Genomic DNA, 20,408 nt, shown 5'->3' with positions numbered 1-20,408 from the left:
TACTGAGACTTGAAGATGATTTGAAATTCATCATATTGATACTAAATTGGAATAAGTTGGGAAAATAAATTGGCATATTGCATGATGGTATTTATCTAGTGGAAAAGAATGGCTGTTCTTTTATTACCCTTAGAAGAATGAGTCTTGGGTATGTGATTTGGAAATAAACTCAAATTGCACTCATAGCTAAGGTAATGGTACATTTATAAAATACATGGTAAGCTTAGAGAGAAATGGATAACTTTCAAGGCCAAGGAAATACTCCTCAACTCAAGACATCACGCAGTCGAGCATCTATAGGAGTACTAATCTGGTTATACCTTTTGAAGGTCAGAATAGCTCTTATTGGAAAAAAAGTAAAAGTTCTGCCTGTTCCTTTTAACCAAAATATAATTGCGTGCTTCATACATTTTTCAAACAAATCACAAAATAGAAAGTTAAATGTAATTAGATGTAACATATTGACCAAAGTTTTCCACTTAAAAAGATAATGAATCATTTAATTATTTGATTTAGCAATACCAGGCTTGCAGCAACTGGGCTTATGATCAATTTTGCCCCTTATGATGTATCCAGTTTGTATTTATTTAACAGTATTATTTAGTGTTGTGAGTGTTGTGTGATAGAGTATGCTCAGTTTTCAGCTTTGAGTTTTTACAAAACATTATTTGAGGATGCTAGCGTTAGTGAAAATGTAAGTCAATGAAAAAGATATTTGCTAATACGAATAAAAGAAAACCAGAAATTTTTTTGAAAACTGGCATCACATATTTCAATGTTTTATCATTATTCATAGGCTGTTTTTATTTAAGTGACTGCATTGTACTTATTGTAGCAAAGTACATACTTTGCAAAGATAAGTTTAGCAGAAGAGAATTAATTTCTTCCCACATCTTTTAATGTGGCATGGCAGTCTCACTCTAAGATCAAAACACATAACTGAAGGTTATGTTTAACTTCTAAATCAAAGTGTTGTGGGAAGATGATTGAAATCTGATGATGACTCAGATCCACTTGATATGTGGTTTTCTTCCTACAGAAACCTTATGTAGAATGCCATTTCCATGTTAGAAAGAACTTAATAGCGAGGAGATTAAATAGTTTCACTATAGATGCAAAGTTTGTGTTATATACTTTGGTTCCTAGTTTGAATTTTTTTAAAGAACCTCGAGAGTCTCAATAACCATAAGAATCTTTTCCCCCTCAGTATATCTTTTTTTTTTTAATGTGGGAGCAAACAAATGATTAGCATATTTTACCGGCATGCATTGATTTTTTTTTCCGCCGGTTTTCATAATTCTTTTTTTTTAACCAAAAGTTTTCATTTATCTATTTTGATTCTTTGCTTGCATAGAATTTTTCATTTGCCTCAAAGGGCAAATTCCAATTATATGACTGCATTAACTGTGTATGATGATTTTTCTAAGGCCTGGTAAACAATAATTAAGATATATCTGCTACTTCAATGAAGTAACTTTTTTGTTTTCTTATTTTCATTTCTTAAAGCAATCGTAATAAAACACTAACCTAGAGTTGACATGGATTTTTCTCAGGTGTTTTAAAGATGGAAATTAAAAATCACGCCCCCAGGTCTGAATTGTCCTCATTGTCCCTTATCTGAACCTCTCCAAGGCCTCTGTGTGTGGGGTGTGCAGCACAGCGCACTCAGACAGTTCTGCTCAGAGAAGGAAGTGGAGAGTTTTGGTTCCCATTTTACACTTCTGGAACAGTTTAGGGAAGGAAGCACCTTTACACCTTTTATTGTTCGTGGTTGCTGACATCATATCCTTCCCTGACCAGTCTGTGTGCGTGTTTCCTGCCATTCTGTCAAAATTCTTCTGTGCTACTGGGAGAGATTTGTAGGAGGGAAGGAGGGAGGAAGAGGGCAAGAAAGAGTGAGGGAGGGAGGAGGGAAATGGAAGGGGGAGGTATGTGTCACTCAAGGGAACTTGTTTGTAAATGAGATAGCCCAGTGGGAGAATGATCTTTAGCATCTGTCCAGAAGAAATTCTTCTCGACTTGGGTCTCAAACCACTTTGCCTTCATCTGCCTGCTTATGCCAAACTCAAAATGAACAGAAGCCTGCCATAATGAAGTTCCCCTTTTTAGTAAGCAGCCTCATTTTAGTTTTCTTTTATCTGGGTTGGCATTTTTTTTTTTTTTAAGAAAAAAAATGCAGAAGACTGTAACTCTATAGAGTGTAACTATAGTAGAACATTTTTTCTTTTTTTTCAATTACTGATTATTTATATGTAGCTCTGTCATTTTCTAAGAATGCTTCTTTCCTGTGGAAAAAAGTAGCGGCAAGGCTGTTGGAATTATGTTAAGCTTATGGTTGATTGTACATAATGAAAGCTCTCTGCATAACTTGAAATTTTACTACATGTAGGCAAGCTATTATAATCCTTTTTCATATACACACAAAACAGTTTTACAGATTACTAAAGTTAAATAATCTCTTTCTTCACCTCTCTAGGCCTCTTACAAATTAGTACTTGAAACTGACCTTATAATATAGTTTTTGCATAAAAATTAGGTTAGAGAAAATGTGCTAAGAAAACAATGCGTGAGCTGTTGTTGACCTTCCTAATTCTTTAAATTTTTACTGACAGCTTTGAAATGTGGTGACCCATAATCAAATGTTCTAAACCACGTTTCATGATAGACTTTACTTCATGACCAGTTACTTAGTGTCATCATCACCACATATTACTCTGCATGTGTACTTCATACCAAATTTTGCATTTTAGAAATGTTCTGAAGGCAATATCTCAAGAAATATTTATTTATACAGAAAACAAAAATTTAGTCCTATTGAAATTTAAACTTGCTTCTCTCTACATTGCTTTGCATATTTCAAAAAAGAGAATATATTCAATGGCATTTTTATCAAGCACTTATATATGCATAGATACATACACACATTCTCTTTGGCAAAATTTTTTTCCTGCATGTTTTAAGAATTTTTTTTTTAAAGTCCTTGCTCTGCTCTTTTAAAAAATGGTCTCATTCAAAGTTGTGAAATATGGGGTGGTGATATGGAGGAACTCTCCTAAGTTTGGTTCGTCAGGAACTCTCTCTGCCTTTCTGAGACTTTTCTCCAAAGTTGTTTCGCTGCTTGTTTGGTTATTTGTATTTTGAAATCAAAATCTGTAGACATTCTTGTCTCTTCTGCCTTATCACCACACTCTAATCTGCTCACCCTGACCCTCCACCTTGAAGTGAATAAGCGCTTAGGCAGCCATAGTCCTGTAAGCCGATAGTGCCACCGGCCTCAGCTCAATGAAAGGAAAGGAAATTGTCCTATATGCATTTGCTGTGGATTCATGCATTGGCTTTCTGTGATAGAGAAAGCTTGTTTGTATCTTTGGGGTCTTAAAAATGCATGGGAAATACCATTCTAACATGCTGCTTGCTTCTAAGGTAAGACTATAGGAAACACAGGAAAGTTGCCCCATTGAGTGACATTTAAGACTTTTTCTAAAAATAGTTAGACGGACAGTGTCTAGCAACATCAAATATATGATGCAATTATGCTTTGTAGGTTTTTCATATTTTAATGTGATTTCAATATGTTATAACCATTTTTATGCGTATTTGTCAAATGTGTGTTATTTCTACAACTCTTTAAAATTTTGAACCACCTCCAACATTTAAAATTACAGCTGGAGCAATAGTTTTTGATGAGCACTGTGTGGTCATAATGTTACTCAACATACATATTCTGAGAGGCAGAACCGAGCTGCAGTTTAGCAGAGAGGCATGGGGCAAAGAGAAGGGATAGTCTTAGTATTTAAGCAGCGCTTAATCCACCAGAACTAATTATGTCATAATAGCTTCTGCAATTAAATAATCACCAAAAACTAAAAAAAAATACCCAAGGTGATAAAGAATTTAGAAATTAAACTAAAGAAATCAAAAGACAGCTAATGGTCAGACCGAATGTGTAACAGCCTTCCTGTTCCAAGAACTTTGAATTGGAGCCAAATAATCTATTAAATAGCCAGGACATTGGCTTAGCATTACATAATGCATGTGGGAATTTATCAGGTCCGTTGTCAGACACCAGCTAAAATAAACAGGGAAATTCTGAGCAGTGTGTAAAGTTGTTGCATTCATTGACCTAAGGCGAAATAGAATAATTGGAGCTGTTGCTTGAAGAAACCATTGTGGAATGCTTTCTTGTTAACTTTCGCATTTCAGAGCAATTAACTTCCATTGTGTTCAAGTATTTTCAGATATAATTTAAAACCAAGTAAAGTACGTACTTTTAATATTCTGGGTTTCTTGGACTTATCTCATGTTATTGATGATCATTTCTCTAATTTTAATTCATGACCCAGAGATCGCCAGTATGTAATATGAAGCTTCTGCAATTTTGTATCTTACTCCACAAAGACGTGATGTCTGTTTGTAAATATTTAAATTTAGAGGATGGATGGCCTGTTATAAAAAGTATGGTATAATTGAAGAATAATCTTAATTTTGCACCATTTATTTTCTATCAATGCTTATCTTTTTTGATTCTTGTTATCTAAGATGTAGTTTAAGGGCTTTCAAAAAGAAAAGATCTCACTGCTGATAGATGCTTGTAACCTAAGATTAAATATTCCATATTATTTTTACGGTGTTCTCACAGCAATAATTTTTTTAAAGTAAGAGTAAAGGATTTAGATTTAAATTAGTTGACATTTACATATATCAAACAGCACTTTCATAATCGTCCATCCTATTTGCATAACGAGGGACGTTATCACCTCTGCTGTCAAAACAGGAGATTGTTTTCCCTTCAGAAATGAATTAGCTGCCCTACTTAGCATACACAGGTACATAAAGGTTCATTAACTCTCTGATTTAGGTAATTTTTCATAACAGAAGGGTGAAATTGTCACCTAATTTCATTAAAAAGATTAGGAAACTTTTTACAAAAAAAATACATTTCAAGTGTTAGTCTTTAAAAAAGCATCACTTAAATGACTTGTTAAATTACTTATGAGATTATTAAAAAATAAAACATTGCTACCCGATATGCTCCTGTCTGTGATACACCATATACTTTTAACAAAAAGTTGTTTTTATTCATTTTATTGCTTTAGCTCCATATAGCCTATTTCCTTGATAAAATTAGAATATGATAGTTCTTATGAAACTGACTTGCTGTTAGAGTGGTATTTAATTTTTCTTTTTTGTTCAGCAGGAACGAATGCAGGAATTTGGGAACTGAGCTGTGCAAGTGCTGAAGAAGGAGATTTGTTTGGAGGAAACAGGAAAGAGAAAGAAAAGGAAGGAAAAAATACATAATTTCAGGGACGAGAGAGAGAAGAAAAACGGGGACTATGGGGAGAAAAAAGATTCAGATTACGAGGATTATGGATGAACGTAACAGACAGGTGAGTGGAGTAAACTTTCTTTGTATCATTATTTATTAATTATATTTTCTCCACATATGTTAAGGGTACAGAAAATATTTTGAATCTGTAAACATCTATTAAGAGAAGTTTGGGTTAATTAAATGTGGCCAGTTAAAGTGCTGATAATCTCTTATATATAAAGGAGAAAAAATCACTTTATTTGTCAGAAATACAGTTTACACATTTGTGATCATTCACGTTTTACTTCAATACAAATTTTAAATGGGAAGTGTGCTTGTGTGACATGAATAGTTTGATAATTAAGAGTTAATCAGCACAACATTGCTACATTGCACGCATCATCAAACAAAGATATCCTTATATTCATGGGAACTAGACCTTTTGTGGTCATTCACTTAAAGGTTTATAATATGGGATAAATATCCTGTATAAAAATGGCTTTCAATTTTATTCATAGTAAATGAGATTTTGAAGAACATCCAAACATTTTAACATTGTGCTGACAACAACAACAAAGAAAACACCCACACAAGATATTAATAACTTAAAACATATAGGCAAGAACTATCAGTTAATTCATACCATTTTAAATCTGAATTTGATAAACATAGAGGCAGATGGTGTTATAATTTTTTTCTGAAATGCCAGTGATAATGTCTGTGTGATACAATTAATCTGTTGTGAAGACTTTACACATTCAAATGCTCAGTTCAGCATTAAACACTTGTATATCATGAATGCCTGCAATTTGACTCTATTTTTCTTCACACTTGGGGAGAGTGGATTTAGTTAGGCTATATAAGGACAGCTGGGTAGCTTGTCTAACATTAAATATTAAATAATGGTCCTGGGAGAAATTAGAGTAGTGCAGGGTCCCAACCATCTCATATGGATCATGGAACCTGCAGAGAAGACGTTTCTGAACTGTGAAAGAGAAGAATGTTTTGCCTATTGCTCAGTTACACTGAAGAAAGGCTACACAGTAGCCCCGGGGACAACTACCAGACTGTAATTTCCCCACAAATATAGACGCTTATGTCCTCTATTGTCCCTTTTTGTCTTCTTGGACATACAAATGGGACTAGAACTGATTGATTCATTTTTTTTAATATAATGTTGTTTCATGAGTAAATTATAATGAATAGGAATTATTATTTATTGCATCAAAGTCAGTATACCATTAAAAGTAGAGAAACTTTTAGGTTTTCAAGTTTATACTCCTCTAAATTATTGTATATTTTCAGGTACACATGACTTGAACTAGTTTTGGCTGCATGTTTAGCTAAAGGGTGAATAATACTAAGATTTATGTTGGATTCTTTTAGTGTTTTCATGCGCATCATTTCTTGCTGTGGATCAAGCCAAAAAGCAATAATTGTGTCAATAGAAAACCACTATTTTTTAATTGGCCTATAGCTTGAAATTGAAATTAAGACTGAAATATTGAACATCATGTAACACTGTTTGGACTTTGTTATTTGGACCAGAACCAATTTTGAGTACAGTCAAAAACATATGAATGAGCATTTACACTTTATTACCAACATCAGATAATTTTTAGGTTTATGATATTCATTGTATCTTGTTTTGCTTGCAAAGTTAGAAGATAATTTTTGCAAGTTGAATTCATGAGCTTTTATTATGCTTTATTTTTAAAAAACAGGGATCCAAGATTTTTTAATTTCTATTTTTAATTATTATGGGTAGATAATAGTTGTATTTAATATGGGATACATGTGATGTTTTGATACATGTATACAATGTGTAGTGATCAAAATCAGGATAACTGAGGTGTGCCTACCTCAAGCATTTATCATTTCTTTGTATTAAGAACATTCCAATTCTATTCTTTTAATTACTTTTAAATATACGATAAATTCTTATTAACTGTAGTCACCCTATGTACTACCAAATTCTAGATCTTATTCATTTTACCTATTTTTATACCCATTAAACATCCCCACTTTATCCCCTCCCCGCTCCATGCCCAGCTACCGTTCCAAGCCTATGGTAGCCATCAGTCTACTCTCTATCTCAGGGAGTTCAATTAAAAAAAAAAATTAGCTCCCACACAAGTGAGAACATGCAAAATGTGTCCTTCTGTGCCTGGCTTATTTCACTTAACATAATGTCTTCCAGTTGGTTTCACCCATGTTGTAACAAATGACAGGAATTCTAGGGATACAAGAATTTTAAAGCCAGGAGTGGTAGTTCATGCCTGTAATCCCAGCACTTTTGACAGGCGGATCACTTGAGCCCAGGAGTTCAAGACCAGCCTGGGCAACATAGGGAAATGCAATCTCTTATTTAAAAAAGTAAAAAAAAAAAAAAAATTGGTGTGGTAGTGGCACGCACCTGTGTTCCCAACTACTTGGGGATCACTAGGGCCTGAGATGTCAGAACTGCAGTGAGCCGTGATCATGTTACTCCACTTCAACCTGGGCAACAGAGTGAGACCCTGTCTCAAAAAAACAAAAAGAAAAAAAGATTTTTAATATCCTACTTTTGAGCTAATAATTGAATATCTTTATTTATATACAGTTGCAGCTACAGTGACTGTTACTCTCATCCAGGTTAGAAGTCATAATAACTTTAGAAGAAGAAAACTTATTCAAATTCAGCTTAGTTTGACTTACCATTTTTTTAAATTCTGAAGACAGATCTCTTGATTTTATTCTTTAGAATTTAGGATATATTTAATCTTCTCTCCAGTCTTTAGATACAGTAGGCCTGTAAGTTCAATGCTTTTAAACAGAATTAGTAAAATTGAAATCTGCCATGTTTTAATATATATTTCAGTGATTATTTTAGAGGCAATTGACAATTTCAAACATCTTACATATAAATGCTTGTCTTGTGCACCTCTCACCTACTATGAGAGCGGTTTTAAGAGTCGTTTGGGAAAGAGCCTAAAATATGTAGGGCACTTCTAGTAAACAAAACCAGCAAATCCAAAACAGCATATCATTTTTCTTTGCAACATGTGTAGCGGCATCCCTAACCTGGGCTTGCTTTCAACTGTGTATTCACATGTTGCAAAGAAAAATGTTAGCTGCTTTGCCCTCTTTGAAGCTGCCCCACTGTAGACTGTCCAGTAGAACCTCACTCAATGGCTCACTGTCATCTTTTCTTAAAAGCTGTCAAAGACTGCTCTGCCGTTGCACTTGTTTATTTAGCTATACACAGAACAAGGTATGTTTTTTCCAGAAAAAGAAATACTGACTTCAAGTGTGAAATGAAATATTACAGCACTGACGTGATAAGTTGTATATCATTAAGAAATAAAACTGTTGTGAAATAGAATGGCTGTTTAAATTGAATTTTACCTTTACTTTAGCCGTCTTTCATAATGGAAGTAGGGAACAGCTCAAATTCAGAAACATCAATACATAAAATAGTTTAAGTGAGAATAAAAATTGACAGCCTTTTTTTATTTAAAAAATTTTTGGCATTTCCAAGTTTACAAAAACTATTTATTTTTAGTTTCAAGCTTAAACATCATGGATTTCTTAAGCAAGTATGTAAAAATAACATTATGAATTGTTCATTTATCTTACAGAAATTTTCAGACAACCTAATAAAAGTAATTACCAATTATATGCCAAGAACTATATATATATATATATAATTCCAATTAACTTTTATTAATAAGTCCCATTTTATGGCTGAATAATTCATTTATTTCTGAAATCAACAAATGTTACTAGACTGCAGTGTACCTATCACTAAGTATTCAGTGGTGAACAAGAATCTCGTCCAGTTTATCCTCTGCTTTAGGGGGTCAGCGAGCTTTTCTGTAAAGGACCACATAGTAAATATTTTTAGCCTTATGAGCCATATAGTCTTTGTCTCAATTACTCAACTCTGCCCTAGTAGTCTGAAAGCCGTCTGCAATATGTAAATGAACCTGTGTGGCTGTGCTCCAATAAAGCTTTACGGACAAAAACAGGACATTTGGATTTCACTTGTAGGCTACAGTTTATGGACCCCTGATTGAATTAAACAGACATGAAATATGAAAATATATAACAAAAATTTCACTTATATGTGCTATGAAAGAATAATAGAAGGTATTTACATCAGGGTTGGAGAAAGGCCTGAGGAAGTGCTAAAAGATGAGCTAAAAGATGAGTCAGAGTTAGGCAGGTGACAGCATTCCAGAAGCAGTATTTGCAAATCTCCTTAAGAGAGGAAAGAGCTTGACTGAGGAGCTGAAGGAAGACCAGTGGGACTTGAGCCTGGTGTATGACTGTAGAGAAATGAGAGAAAAGATTGGATGTCAGACAGGACCCAGATCTTGCAAAGTTTTGAAGGTCCTATTAAGTTCTAAATAACTGGCTCAAGATCATACAGTTAAAACTGGGAAGTGACCAAGATCTGAGCCCAGATCTCTCATATTCAACACAAAACAAATCATGTTCTTTAAAATTATGTCATGATGCATCTAGTGTAATGTAATAACTAAGAGCATGGTTTTGTGTCATTGCTTTTCCCAATTACATTATACCGCATCCAGCATAATCAAATGGCTAAGAGGCATGGTTTTTAGAGACATACAAACTTGGTTCTTGTCCCAGTTCTGCCACTTACTAGCTATATGACTCTCTAGCAAGTTACTTAGCCCCTCTGAGCTTCAGCAGTACCCTCATCACTAGAGTGAGGATTAAACAAAAATAGTACCTTTCTCATTAGGTCCTTAAGATAATTAAATGAAGAAATAAATGTAAAGTTCCCACCACATAATAAGTGCTCAATAAATTTACCTATTAGCTATTCCTATTAAGACTCAGGTTCTTTGAACCATTCGCTATTATAGTTAATGTGATTTCTATCAAAACAACTCTTGTGCTGTGTAGCACAACAAAGAATGTTACCTAAATCTTCATTTCATGAGGGTTTTATCTTAAAAGGATATTGAGGAGATGGATGGAAAAGTGGAACAGGTAGAGCAGAAACACAAAGGAGCCTTCAGAAGCTAACAAGGGGCTAGAGAATGATACCAGAGCAGGAGCGAGCTGATGCAAAGAGGATAGTTTGTGGACAGGAAGGAAAGATCACACAGGACGTTTGAAGAGAAGGATTTATGACAAAGGATGGGGAGAAATCGTTTCCTAAATTTTATGCTTGTGGGAACTATTTTCAAATATATGTTACTGACCAAATTATTTTTAACTACTCCTCACCATTTTTATCACTACTAGCTTCCAGCTTATGCTAACACTACAGTTTCAGTCTCTCAATCGGCATTTTTTTTTAACCCTTGAAATACCTCCATCAGTTAGGCAATCATGATCTTACCCTCTTTCACATGGTACCAGTTTTTAATCATGCTCCTGAAACAGTTAGATTTTTTTTCTGTGACACTTTTATTGTAGTTTACAATAGCATATATATGCAGGCTTAAAACATTCAACAGCAAACTTGTTTTTATGCACAGATGGTTTGGGGAGGGATTTGTTTCATTTCTTTTGTCTTTACATTTTTTTAAATTAACAAATAATTGTACATATTCATAGGGTACACAGTGATGTTTTAATACATATACTGTATAGTGATCAAATCAGGGTAGTTAGCATATCCATTATCTCAAACATTTATCATTTCTTTGTCTTGGAAACGTCCAATATCCTCCTTCTAGCTATTTCAAACTGTAAGATACATTACCTGTAGTCATCCTTTGGTGGTATAGAACACTTGAATGCATTTGTCTTATCTAGCTGTAATTTTGGATCCTTTTAACAGTTTTTAAATGAGTCTTGTCCTTATATGACTCTTTCTACAAACAATATATTTAGAAATCTGTTATATTAGGAAGAAATATATATATAAATCAGGCATGCTTAGCCTAAACCTATTTACTTGTATGTTTATATTTGAAAATTTCAGCTTTCCTACTTTGAAGGACGGGAGAGGTAAACCCAAATTTATTTTTGCAACTTGTTATAAAAAGACATTTAAATATTTGTCAGATAACACAGGGCTTAAAATAGTAAGTTAAGGAAGAAATATATTTAAATGTCTTAAGTTTTCTTTCATCAGATCTGGAACACTAATAGTTTTTGCCAGCAAACAAAACTTCATGTAATTATCAGTGCAATAACTGGAGCACAAATTAAAGACAATTAGCAACATTCTCCTGTTAATAGAACAGGAGAATCCCCTTATGACTAAAAGAATTCAGAGTTCATAGCTGTTACATTTTCTAACTTCCCCTCTTCTTATGTCCCCGTCTCAGTCTCTTTATATGAATTATAAATTATATAAGATGAATAGGAAAAAAGCTGGAAAAATGTGTTCAGTGTAGATGCAGCTTCTGACAGTTTCTACATACTGATGTGTTTTTAAACTAAATCTGGTCTATTCGACACTAAACTGAAAAAAATAGATGTATAGATTCCCTCAAGTGACTCTTTAAAAACAAAAAATTTTACTCCTTACTTTTTCCTGGTTTTCACCAAGTTAATTACAGTTCTAAATTTGGGAGTTACATTCTAATAACCTAATATAAAATTTGTTAAAAGAGAGATACATTCACTCTTTAAATGTGACTAACTGGATAATTGAGAAATACAAATTAATTGCTTCAAAAAAATAATTTTTCGGTGAATTCCAAACCATAAGTTGGAGAATAGATAGAAGATGCAGTCACCACTGCTAAATGCACTTTTTTTGGCCACCTCCACAAACCGAATTTCCAGATTTGCGAGTTTTTCTTTAAATACTGTAGAAGAATTATATTTGTTAATCAAGAAGTATCTGGAGTCTCTTTCAGACCTAGTGAATAAAAAGTTCAATTAGCGAAAAATTGATTTTCCCATCTTTTAATCCAAAATAAGCCTGCGAATACCTCACAATAATGATGATGATGATTGTTTTTTCTTAGTATCATTTCTTAATGGGGAGGAGCTACCTGCCTCGCCAACACTTTATTAAAAATTATACTAAACTTATTTCATTTAAATAAAATTAGGGCAGATCATAGTCATATTTCAGGACATCATACTCGTCAGAATTGAATTGTAGGGTCTAGTGCTGCATATTGGAGATGCCTTCTTAAAAGCTCCTCATGCATATAAGTTAAATCATTCTTTTATTAATCTTAAAATTACCAAGGGAAAAGTTTTTATTCAAAGATTTCGAATTGCTGGTGACTGAAGAGATTGAAAAAGAAAACCAGAAGGGAAAATGACCCAAATAGTACTTCTAAGAGTTTCAAAATTTAAAAAAAAAAAAAAAAAAAAAAGGCAGTAGGCAGAATGCTCAGATGTACGTTTAACAGCTCTGACCTCAGGCCATTCATTTCCATTTTATCCCTTAGCATTTTGAAAACAATTCACAAATAGTCTCCCCACCGTGTAGTGGGATCACAGCAATAGTGTGCCACGCCACACATTTACTCTTTATCCCATTTGGTGCATGATAGTTTATATTTATGTCAGCTAGATCTACTCCTTTACTGCCAGAAAGATATTGCTCCAACCCCCGTCAATCTCATTCATTCACTTTCCTATGGTAAGAAATCTGAGAGAGGCCAACATTTTCACAAGGAAAAGAGGAATTGTCTCTTGTAGAATTCTGTCACTCTTCTTTGAACTTGAGGGCCTCAAGGGTTTTCATTGTTTCCAGTTCTAATTTGTGTATCTCACATAATTTCTACTTAAAACAGTAATTTTAAAAGAATCTAATGCTTTTATTTATTGTATGTCATTTTGTGTAGAAAGTTGACACTGAATGGCCCCTTTCACCTCTGGGAATGCATGCACACACCACTCTGTCTGCTACAAGTCACCTTTAGCTTTGCAAATGCACCAACTGTGTGACATTGTATTACTGAGAAACCAACACTAAAAATAATTACATTATAAATAGACTACATAAACCCAGAAGTTTCTTCCAGACTGTAGATTAAAAGACATGATGCTAATTGTTTCAAAAGCCATGTCCTCTGCAGTCTGAACTTCTTTAACATTTAGTTCAAAATGAAGCTACTTCAAAAATTATCATGTAAAAGTATTTTTAAAGTTTACATCCCAATGTATTCTTGTTGAAGGTAGTTTGGAAACTTTTATTTTTTCTGAGGATAATGGCTTTCGCAAAAATTTTTTAAAAATATAAGTAAATTAGACATCATTAAGGAAATAAATTAAAATTTCATAATATGTAATGTGTATTTGTGTTTCTTTTGAAATATGTTGGGCAATTAATAAGAATTAGAGAACCAATCTAAATGTTTGGAAATTTGACTTTTAATTTTAAATTGGAACCGTTTAACTGAAGAAATCACTAACACTTAAATAACATTTCAACAAATGTAACTGTTTGGAAACTATAACGGAGACAGCCTTCTGTCTTGCAAGGATTGATTTGGAAGGCCCTGGGGGAGAAAATATTGGAGTTAGGAGGTAAAACCTAAGCTATTGTGGAAAGGAAGAAGTTACACTCTTCCTGTTATGACAGGAAAATGTAGACAAATGTGCTTCCTGAGCATTTGCTCAGCAGGGAATGAAGTATCCTTTGACCTTTCCCTTAGGTACATTTGGCTTTGTTGAACTAGTAAACATGTTTTTGCCCCCAAAATTTTAATCTGGTTTATTTGATTCTTCTCAGATTCAAATTATATCTCTTACGTAGATGAGATACGGAGAAACAGAGGTATTTATTTTATGACTGCATCTGCAGATTGGATTTAGAATGAAAATCAACCCTTTGACGAACCAGGCAGATCTGAGCAGCACATATAAAAAATGTGAAGCCTGCTGTGTTAGTCCTCTTTTCAAAAGGCAAAACATTCCGAAGCCTTAAAATGGGCCACAGTAAAATCGCTTAAATCCTGATCAAGTTAATAATTTTCAGTCATCCTTCTTCCTTTTCCTCATGTAGACAAATGTATCAGAATTTAGCTGTCACAAATTTTAAAACTCAAACTCTTGTGAGTTTGTTAATAAACACTCGTTTTATTAATGTGCATTTGATTATTTAATTTAGATCTAATTGTGATTTATTATTTTTCATCCAGTGCGTAAGATTTAGAGTTTTATTTTGGGATTTGGGATGTTGACTTAGGGCGAGGGATTGGTAGAGTTCTAAATTCCACACTCTAAGCCCCTATTTTAATCCTTTTATCATGTTCAGAATTTTAGGAACTACTGCTTGAAAATTCTTTGGAAATACTACTATATTTCAGTGAAACGAGGCTCACTTTGCTTGAGGGTAATGAGGACAATAGTCCCCTTTGCAGCAGAACACACTGCTGTCTCATCCTCGCAAGTTATGCTGGAGGGTTACAAGCACGTGGTAGCAGTCTGCTTAAAAGAGTCCCTCGCTGCCCTTTAAAGAGCCTTTCATTTACGATGGCAGGCCCCGTCATTGTATAAAGGAACGCTTGTCTAGAACACAAGTCTGCAGAGGCACTGCTTCCTCCCACCGAGAGTAATCATCGGGCCTAAAGCTCACAAGCCTTTCTAATGACAGAGTGAATTAAACAAAATAAAACTGAAGAGGAATACTTTAGAACACTTGTGCCATTACTTACTGTCAGGAACAAGGGAGGTAGAGAAAGAGCATTTAGGAGGGCATTTCCCTTTTTCCCAATTAAAGATTGTCGTTGCAGACTCTTGACTCCAGCCCTAACCCTTTAAACACATAGGAAGACCTGTGGCTCCTGGATTACAGAGTGTATTGTATCTGTGAACTGTCCATCTGTCACTCATTAGTCATTCTGTTTCCTCAACTGGGAGGAAACTGAGAGATTATCTAGGTGGGGGGATGAGGAGGAGGAGTCGACCTGAAATATTTTCACAGAATGAGGGTTATATTTATCATGACTCTATTTGGAGGGAAAAAAATGATAAAACCTCAAACCTTTGAAAATAGAATTAGCTGGGTATATGAGTCCCAAACACGTCTTAAAACAAAGAAACTACTATTTATGAGTTAAAGAATAGTGAAAATAAAACAATAAAAAATTATCCATTCATTGAGGACCATAAGGTTCAATTAAGATTAGGCTAAAAATATTCTGATTGGTGGAAAGAAGTATTTGGGACCCATAGATGAGATTTTTGTTGCTTCCCTTCGTGATATGTCTGAGGCAATTTGGAATTGGGCCTCAATTATTATTATAGATGTGAGTAGCTGCCATTTCTAACAGTCCTTTTCTATCAGAACTCTTTCCTGTAAGGTGCAAGAACTACCATAGTTAATATGACAGGAAAGTTCTCCTGGGGTGACTTTATGAATGGGGCCGGGCCTGGGAGGATGAGGGAGGGGGCGGGCGTGTGGAGTGGAGAAAGATTATGAAATGCCCTTTCCATTGCACAGTAGTCAAACTAATTTCCCTACCCTGTAGGAAATGATACAGGACTCCTTCTCTGTTTTTAGAACTTGTTATTTACATTGCCTGTGTAAATCAGAGGCCCACCTTTTTTATTCTAACTGTAAGCAGACCTGTATTTACTACCAACCAAAATTCTTCCCATTTTCTGAAATTAAAATAAACATCCATAAATATAGAACTAGTCTGTGCCCACTAGTGCATGCATGTGGTTCTCAGTGGCTATAGTGGGAATGGCCGGAGCGTCTGAGAGCAGAGTTGGCTGCAGAGTCTATACAAAAGTAGCTTTGATTTACTGTCAGAACCTAGAAACCAACTTGCTCTCAATTTAGTGTTCTTAGTATTATTTTTTGACTTTAACCTAGAAAGCAGTCCTTACGTTAATTAATATGTTATACATTACTGTGCTTGTACTTATCAGAATTTCTGATGGTTGTTAATGTAACATTACAAATGACAGTGCCTGCACATTGCTCAATAAACAGTTGACTGGGTCGTTATCGAGCTGAACTTCAGCCCCTAAAATCCATAGTTATCTAAAAGAGGGAAGGAACACTGACAAACAGAAAGAAAGATGCATTTTGTGTGAAGAGGGTTGGTTTTCTAGTCCATCTAGGACAAGTTTGGGGACCTTGGATAAGGCAATTCATGTCGTTGTTTACAGTGTTCATCTGAAAAATAGGGATGATAAACTGTGCTAAAGAATAAGTTCAAAGAGATACTGTCGAATGTAGGGAGATAATTTATTATAAAATCTTTGAGCTTCTTAGAAAAAATCATCAAATAAGCAACACTGTTATCTAAAAAAAAAAATAAGAAATATGATATACTTCACTTCCACCAACAAACCCACACACAAAATTTGACCCAGTCCATTTTTTCTCCTGATTAATTTTACCAAATGTAAGTTTTTACTGTAAGTTAAAATGACACACAAAAAAATAAAACAAGTATGTGAAATTGCCCTCTCTTAGTAGCAAACTTCTTGTTGACATAGTCTGAGCATCTATAGAAATTTATTTTCAGCTATTCATTTTGAATTATGAAAAACACTATAATTCCTCTGTTCCTATATCTATTCATTCTATCAACATATATTTATTTAGCCAAGTATTATTATTGGATGTCACATTACAACAGTGAACAAAAGATGGCCCAGGTACTCAAGAAAAGCTAGGATATCGCTAAGAGAGACACTCTAATCTAGACCTAAGTAAATAATGGTAACACAAGCTGACAGGTCCTAGGAGACTTTTTTACAGTATGTTTCAAGGAGCGACCAAGCCTGGTGCATCAGAGAAGATACTACTTGCCTTGTAAAGTGTTTCACAGTTAACAAGTTAATTTACACTTGTATTATATCCCCTACTTGACCTCTCATAAAATTCTATATGATGCCTATTATTACCTCCACTTTCCAGGTGAGGAAACTGGGGTTCGAGTAAGTTAAGCCATTTTACACAAGGGCATACAGCTCATAAAAGGCAGAGCTGGGACTTGATTTTCAATTTTTATGTTTTTCTTTCTACATTGCACTGCCCCAGTCATGATGCATATATCCTGCTTCTTTAAAATTTCTTTAATAATTGAATTTTCTATTTTATCAATCTGGATAATTATTTTTCTGTGCATTTTCAGTACGTCCATCATTTAATGTTGTCTACTCTAATTCTTTACAGTCTTTTGTGTCTCTTCTAGCTACAAAAAAGTTATTTTATTTCTTGAAATATGGAAATTAGAGGCGATAATGTATTGGTGGGATTGAGTAACTAAAACATAGGAGATTCTGTAGGGTGCATGCTTGGTGAACCATATTGCCATTGACTCTTAACTCAAAGCTCTATGATACCTAGGCATAGATTAAGAATATCTAAAAATTAGAATAAATATTTTAAAGGTCTCTAGTTCAACTTCCTGCTTAATTCAGGAACCCCTTCTATACCTTCCTTGATATGCAGCTGTATGTGAACATATTCAGAAATGAGCTGCTTCCTGCTTGGTGAGACTAGGTCCACTCTTAGGCAGTTCTCATCACTAGATTCTCCCTTGTTTTGAACCTCTTTATGATTTTCAACAATGCTTACTAATTTTGCCTCTTCACATGGGCATATGCTTCAGACCTTAGAAAATGTTTAGCATTTCACTTTTAATTCTATTTTTTCTGAGTTATACATTCCAGATTCTCTCAATGGTTCCTCATGCAAAATTGTTCTCAGACCCTACATCAGTCTGTTTACCATCCTGTAGATGCTCTAAATTTTGTCAGTGCCTTCTTAAAATGTAACCTTCAGAACTGAATACACTACCAAAGATGGTTCTGACAAACAAAAAGATCAGTAGGATAATTAATTACCACTATAGAACACTAAAACTTTAGATCGTTTTCCAAAATTCCATAATTTTCTCCAACCTGACCTTTTGTAATTGTTTTTTTAAAAATATGAATGTGGACTTTAAAATTACCTCCATTTGAGTCATCTTGATTGTGACCCAGCTTTCTAAAGGCTGTAGAAGGCGCTATGGATATAGACTCTATCACCTACTGGGTTTGCTCAAGCACCCAGATTCACGTTGCATGCAGATCTGATAAGCCTGCCTTCCTATATCCCCCATCTAAACCAATGACAAAAATGTTTCCTGGGATGGGAAAAGTACTGAACTCCATGGCACTTTACTAGAGACTTTTTGATAAACTTAACATTGATCAATTAAGTCGGCCTCATTAATTATAGTTCATCAGCCATACTTAAATCAGCTAAATTACTACCATCCAGTCTCAAATTGTGCATGAGGATTTCATCATTTTTCCAAATGGTTATTCTTTGAAAATCTGAACTCATCAGAAAGTTCAATACATTTTTGCTGAACAAACTCAGTCATCCTGAACCCATGGATCCTCCCCATTCTTTCTGTATCCTGTGATTGTAAAATTAAATTTTTATCTTCAGACTTTTTCATCTTTCATGATGAGTCATCCAGGCAGGGGATAAAAAAGAAAAAACTTTTCTCTGAACTTTTTGAAGTATATTTTTCTTGAGGTCTACAGCATATTTACATGTATATTTCTCTCCAGATATCATTTACCTTCTTTATTATAAATTCCAAGATAGTATAATTACTTTATCTTAAGATTTGTGTCACTAATAAGCTAAACATTGTAGTAAAATAAAGGTATATGTGTCCAAAATATCCTATTTTTGGGAGATTAAATTATTTAAAAGGCAAGTAAAAAAGTGTCTACTCTAACATAAAATTATACCGAAACATTCAGACTTCAAAATAGAGTATTTCCATTCCATAATCCACTCATTCAGCAAAGGTTCACTGAGTGGCCACTGGTCAGAGTCTGTGAGAGGCCTGAGGGAGGGTCTTTGGGGAATTCAAGTCTGGCAGAAGGGAAAACTCATATACAGCCAACTTCGTAATAGTGGAGTAAGTCTGATAATAAAGATTTGTAAAAAGTGCTGGAGGACTACAGTGAGAAAGTTTTATCTGAATGTGACAAGGAAAGCATCAAAGAAAGAAGTTGGCATTTAAACTAACGCTTACAGCATGATGGGAGCATCCAGTGGCCAGGTGGAAAAGGAGAGATGGAAGTAATACCACAATCAGCTTTCACCAAGTCAAGATTAGAAATAACCAGTAAGGTAGATTTCATTTCATACTCATCTTGACTGAATTTACATCTATTATTATTTTTCTAACTGAATAACTGAATTCACTCAACTCTAGATAAAAATATGAATTCAGATTATTAGACCTGACGGACTGAAAATATAACTTTGTTGGCCAAGTCATGCATTTTGTTCCAAATAAAGAAAATGCCTTTTAAACGTTACGGAATTAAATGACTTTTTCTCCAGCCACAAGGAACTGATATGAACAAGGGAGATATTATTTTATATAATGGAACCCACAGTACCTAGCACAAATGTCTGACATAGAGAATATTCAATAAATATTGCTTAGCATAATGTTTGACATGCAGAAAATGCTTCATAAAACTTGGCCAAATTATTTTTACACTTTTTGTGAATAGACTTTCGTAAATTTTTAGTAACTGGTTTGTAGGGTGCTGTATTTAATGAATGTTTCTTTTCTCAAATTTCAAATTCTAGTTTCTGTTTTTCCTTCATACCTAATAAATTCTAGAGCCATTATCAACATAAGATGTATGATATCTGTCCTTATTCTAGGATTTAAAAGTCAGGGCCACTATAAAACTTAACATACCATCATCACATTTGGGGCTATTTTAAGATGCAAAAAGATAAAGAAAAGACATAAAATAAAAAACTTACAGAGTAGTTCTGCTTTCTATGCTATATCACGCATTAAGTCTCTTTAATTTAATAACATGTTGACTTATGTACATCCTGGAAAAGAGGGACTCTTTACCTAACTACTGTGAAAACCTCTTTCTGCCTCACCTAAGGTTCCAAACATGTTATTTAAAAAGAAATATGGACTTGTCCCCCATTACAAACTATTATCAAGTTAAGAAAAATGTAATCATCACAATGCATTATTTAAGTATAAAAGCTCAGAATTGAAATCTTTGTCATTGAGTGGCATATTTTAAATGAAGAGTAATATTCCAGATCTCTTTAGAAAGCCTAATGCTTAAAAATAATTTTATCTAACTATGAACAATGTGAAAAAGCATTATAAAATACATTTTGAGTATGCTATGAAGATTATGA

General features: G+C 34.1%; 1 protein-coding gene across 24 annotated transcripts in view; it reads left to right on the top strand.

Moving 5' to 3' along the window:
* The window catches only part of MEF2C (myocyte enhancer factor 2C), a 183,620-nt gene that overhangs the window by 74,183 nt on the left and 89,029 nt on the right, over positions 1 to 20,408 (top strand). For 10 of the 24 annotated variants that reach the window (XM_025387111.1, XM_025387104.1, XM_025387102.1 and 7 more), the window contains one exon: positions 5,198 to 5,390. In XM_025387111.1, the coding sequence (XP_025242896.1) occupies positions 5,337 to 5,390 (54 nt within the window). In that variant the 5' untranslated portion in view covers positions 5,198 to 5,336. Of the gene's footprint in view, positions 1 to 1,955; positions 2,109 to 2,606; positions 3,424 to 4,792; positions 4,827 to 4,860; positions 5,391 to 20,408 lie in introns of those variants that run through there. The other 14 variants (XM_025387107.1, XM_025387097.1, XM_025387103.1 and 11 more) reach the window with 6 other exon arrangements.

Source organism: Theropithecus gelada, chromosome 6, assembly GCF_003255815.1.
Source record: "Theropithecus gelada isolate Dixy chromosome 6, Tgel_1.0, whole genome shotgun sequence".
NCBI classification, from domain to species: Eukaryota; Metazoa; Chordata; class Mammalia; order Primates; family Cercopithecidae; genus Theropithecus; species Theropithecus gelada.
The sequence above is the reverse complement of the archived record's forward strand: the minus strand, read 5'-3'. Positions and strand labels throughout refer to the sequence as shown.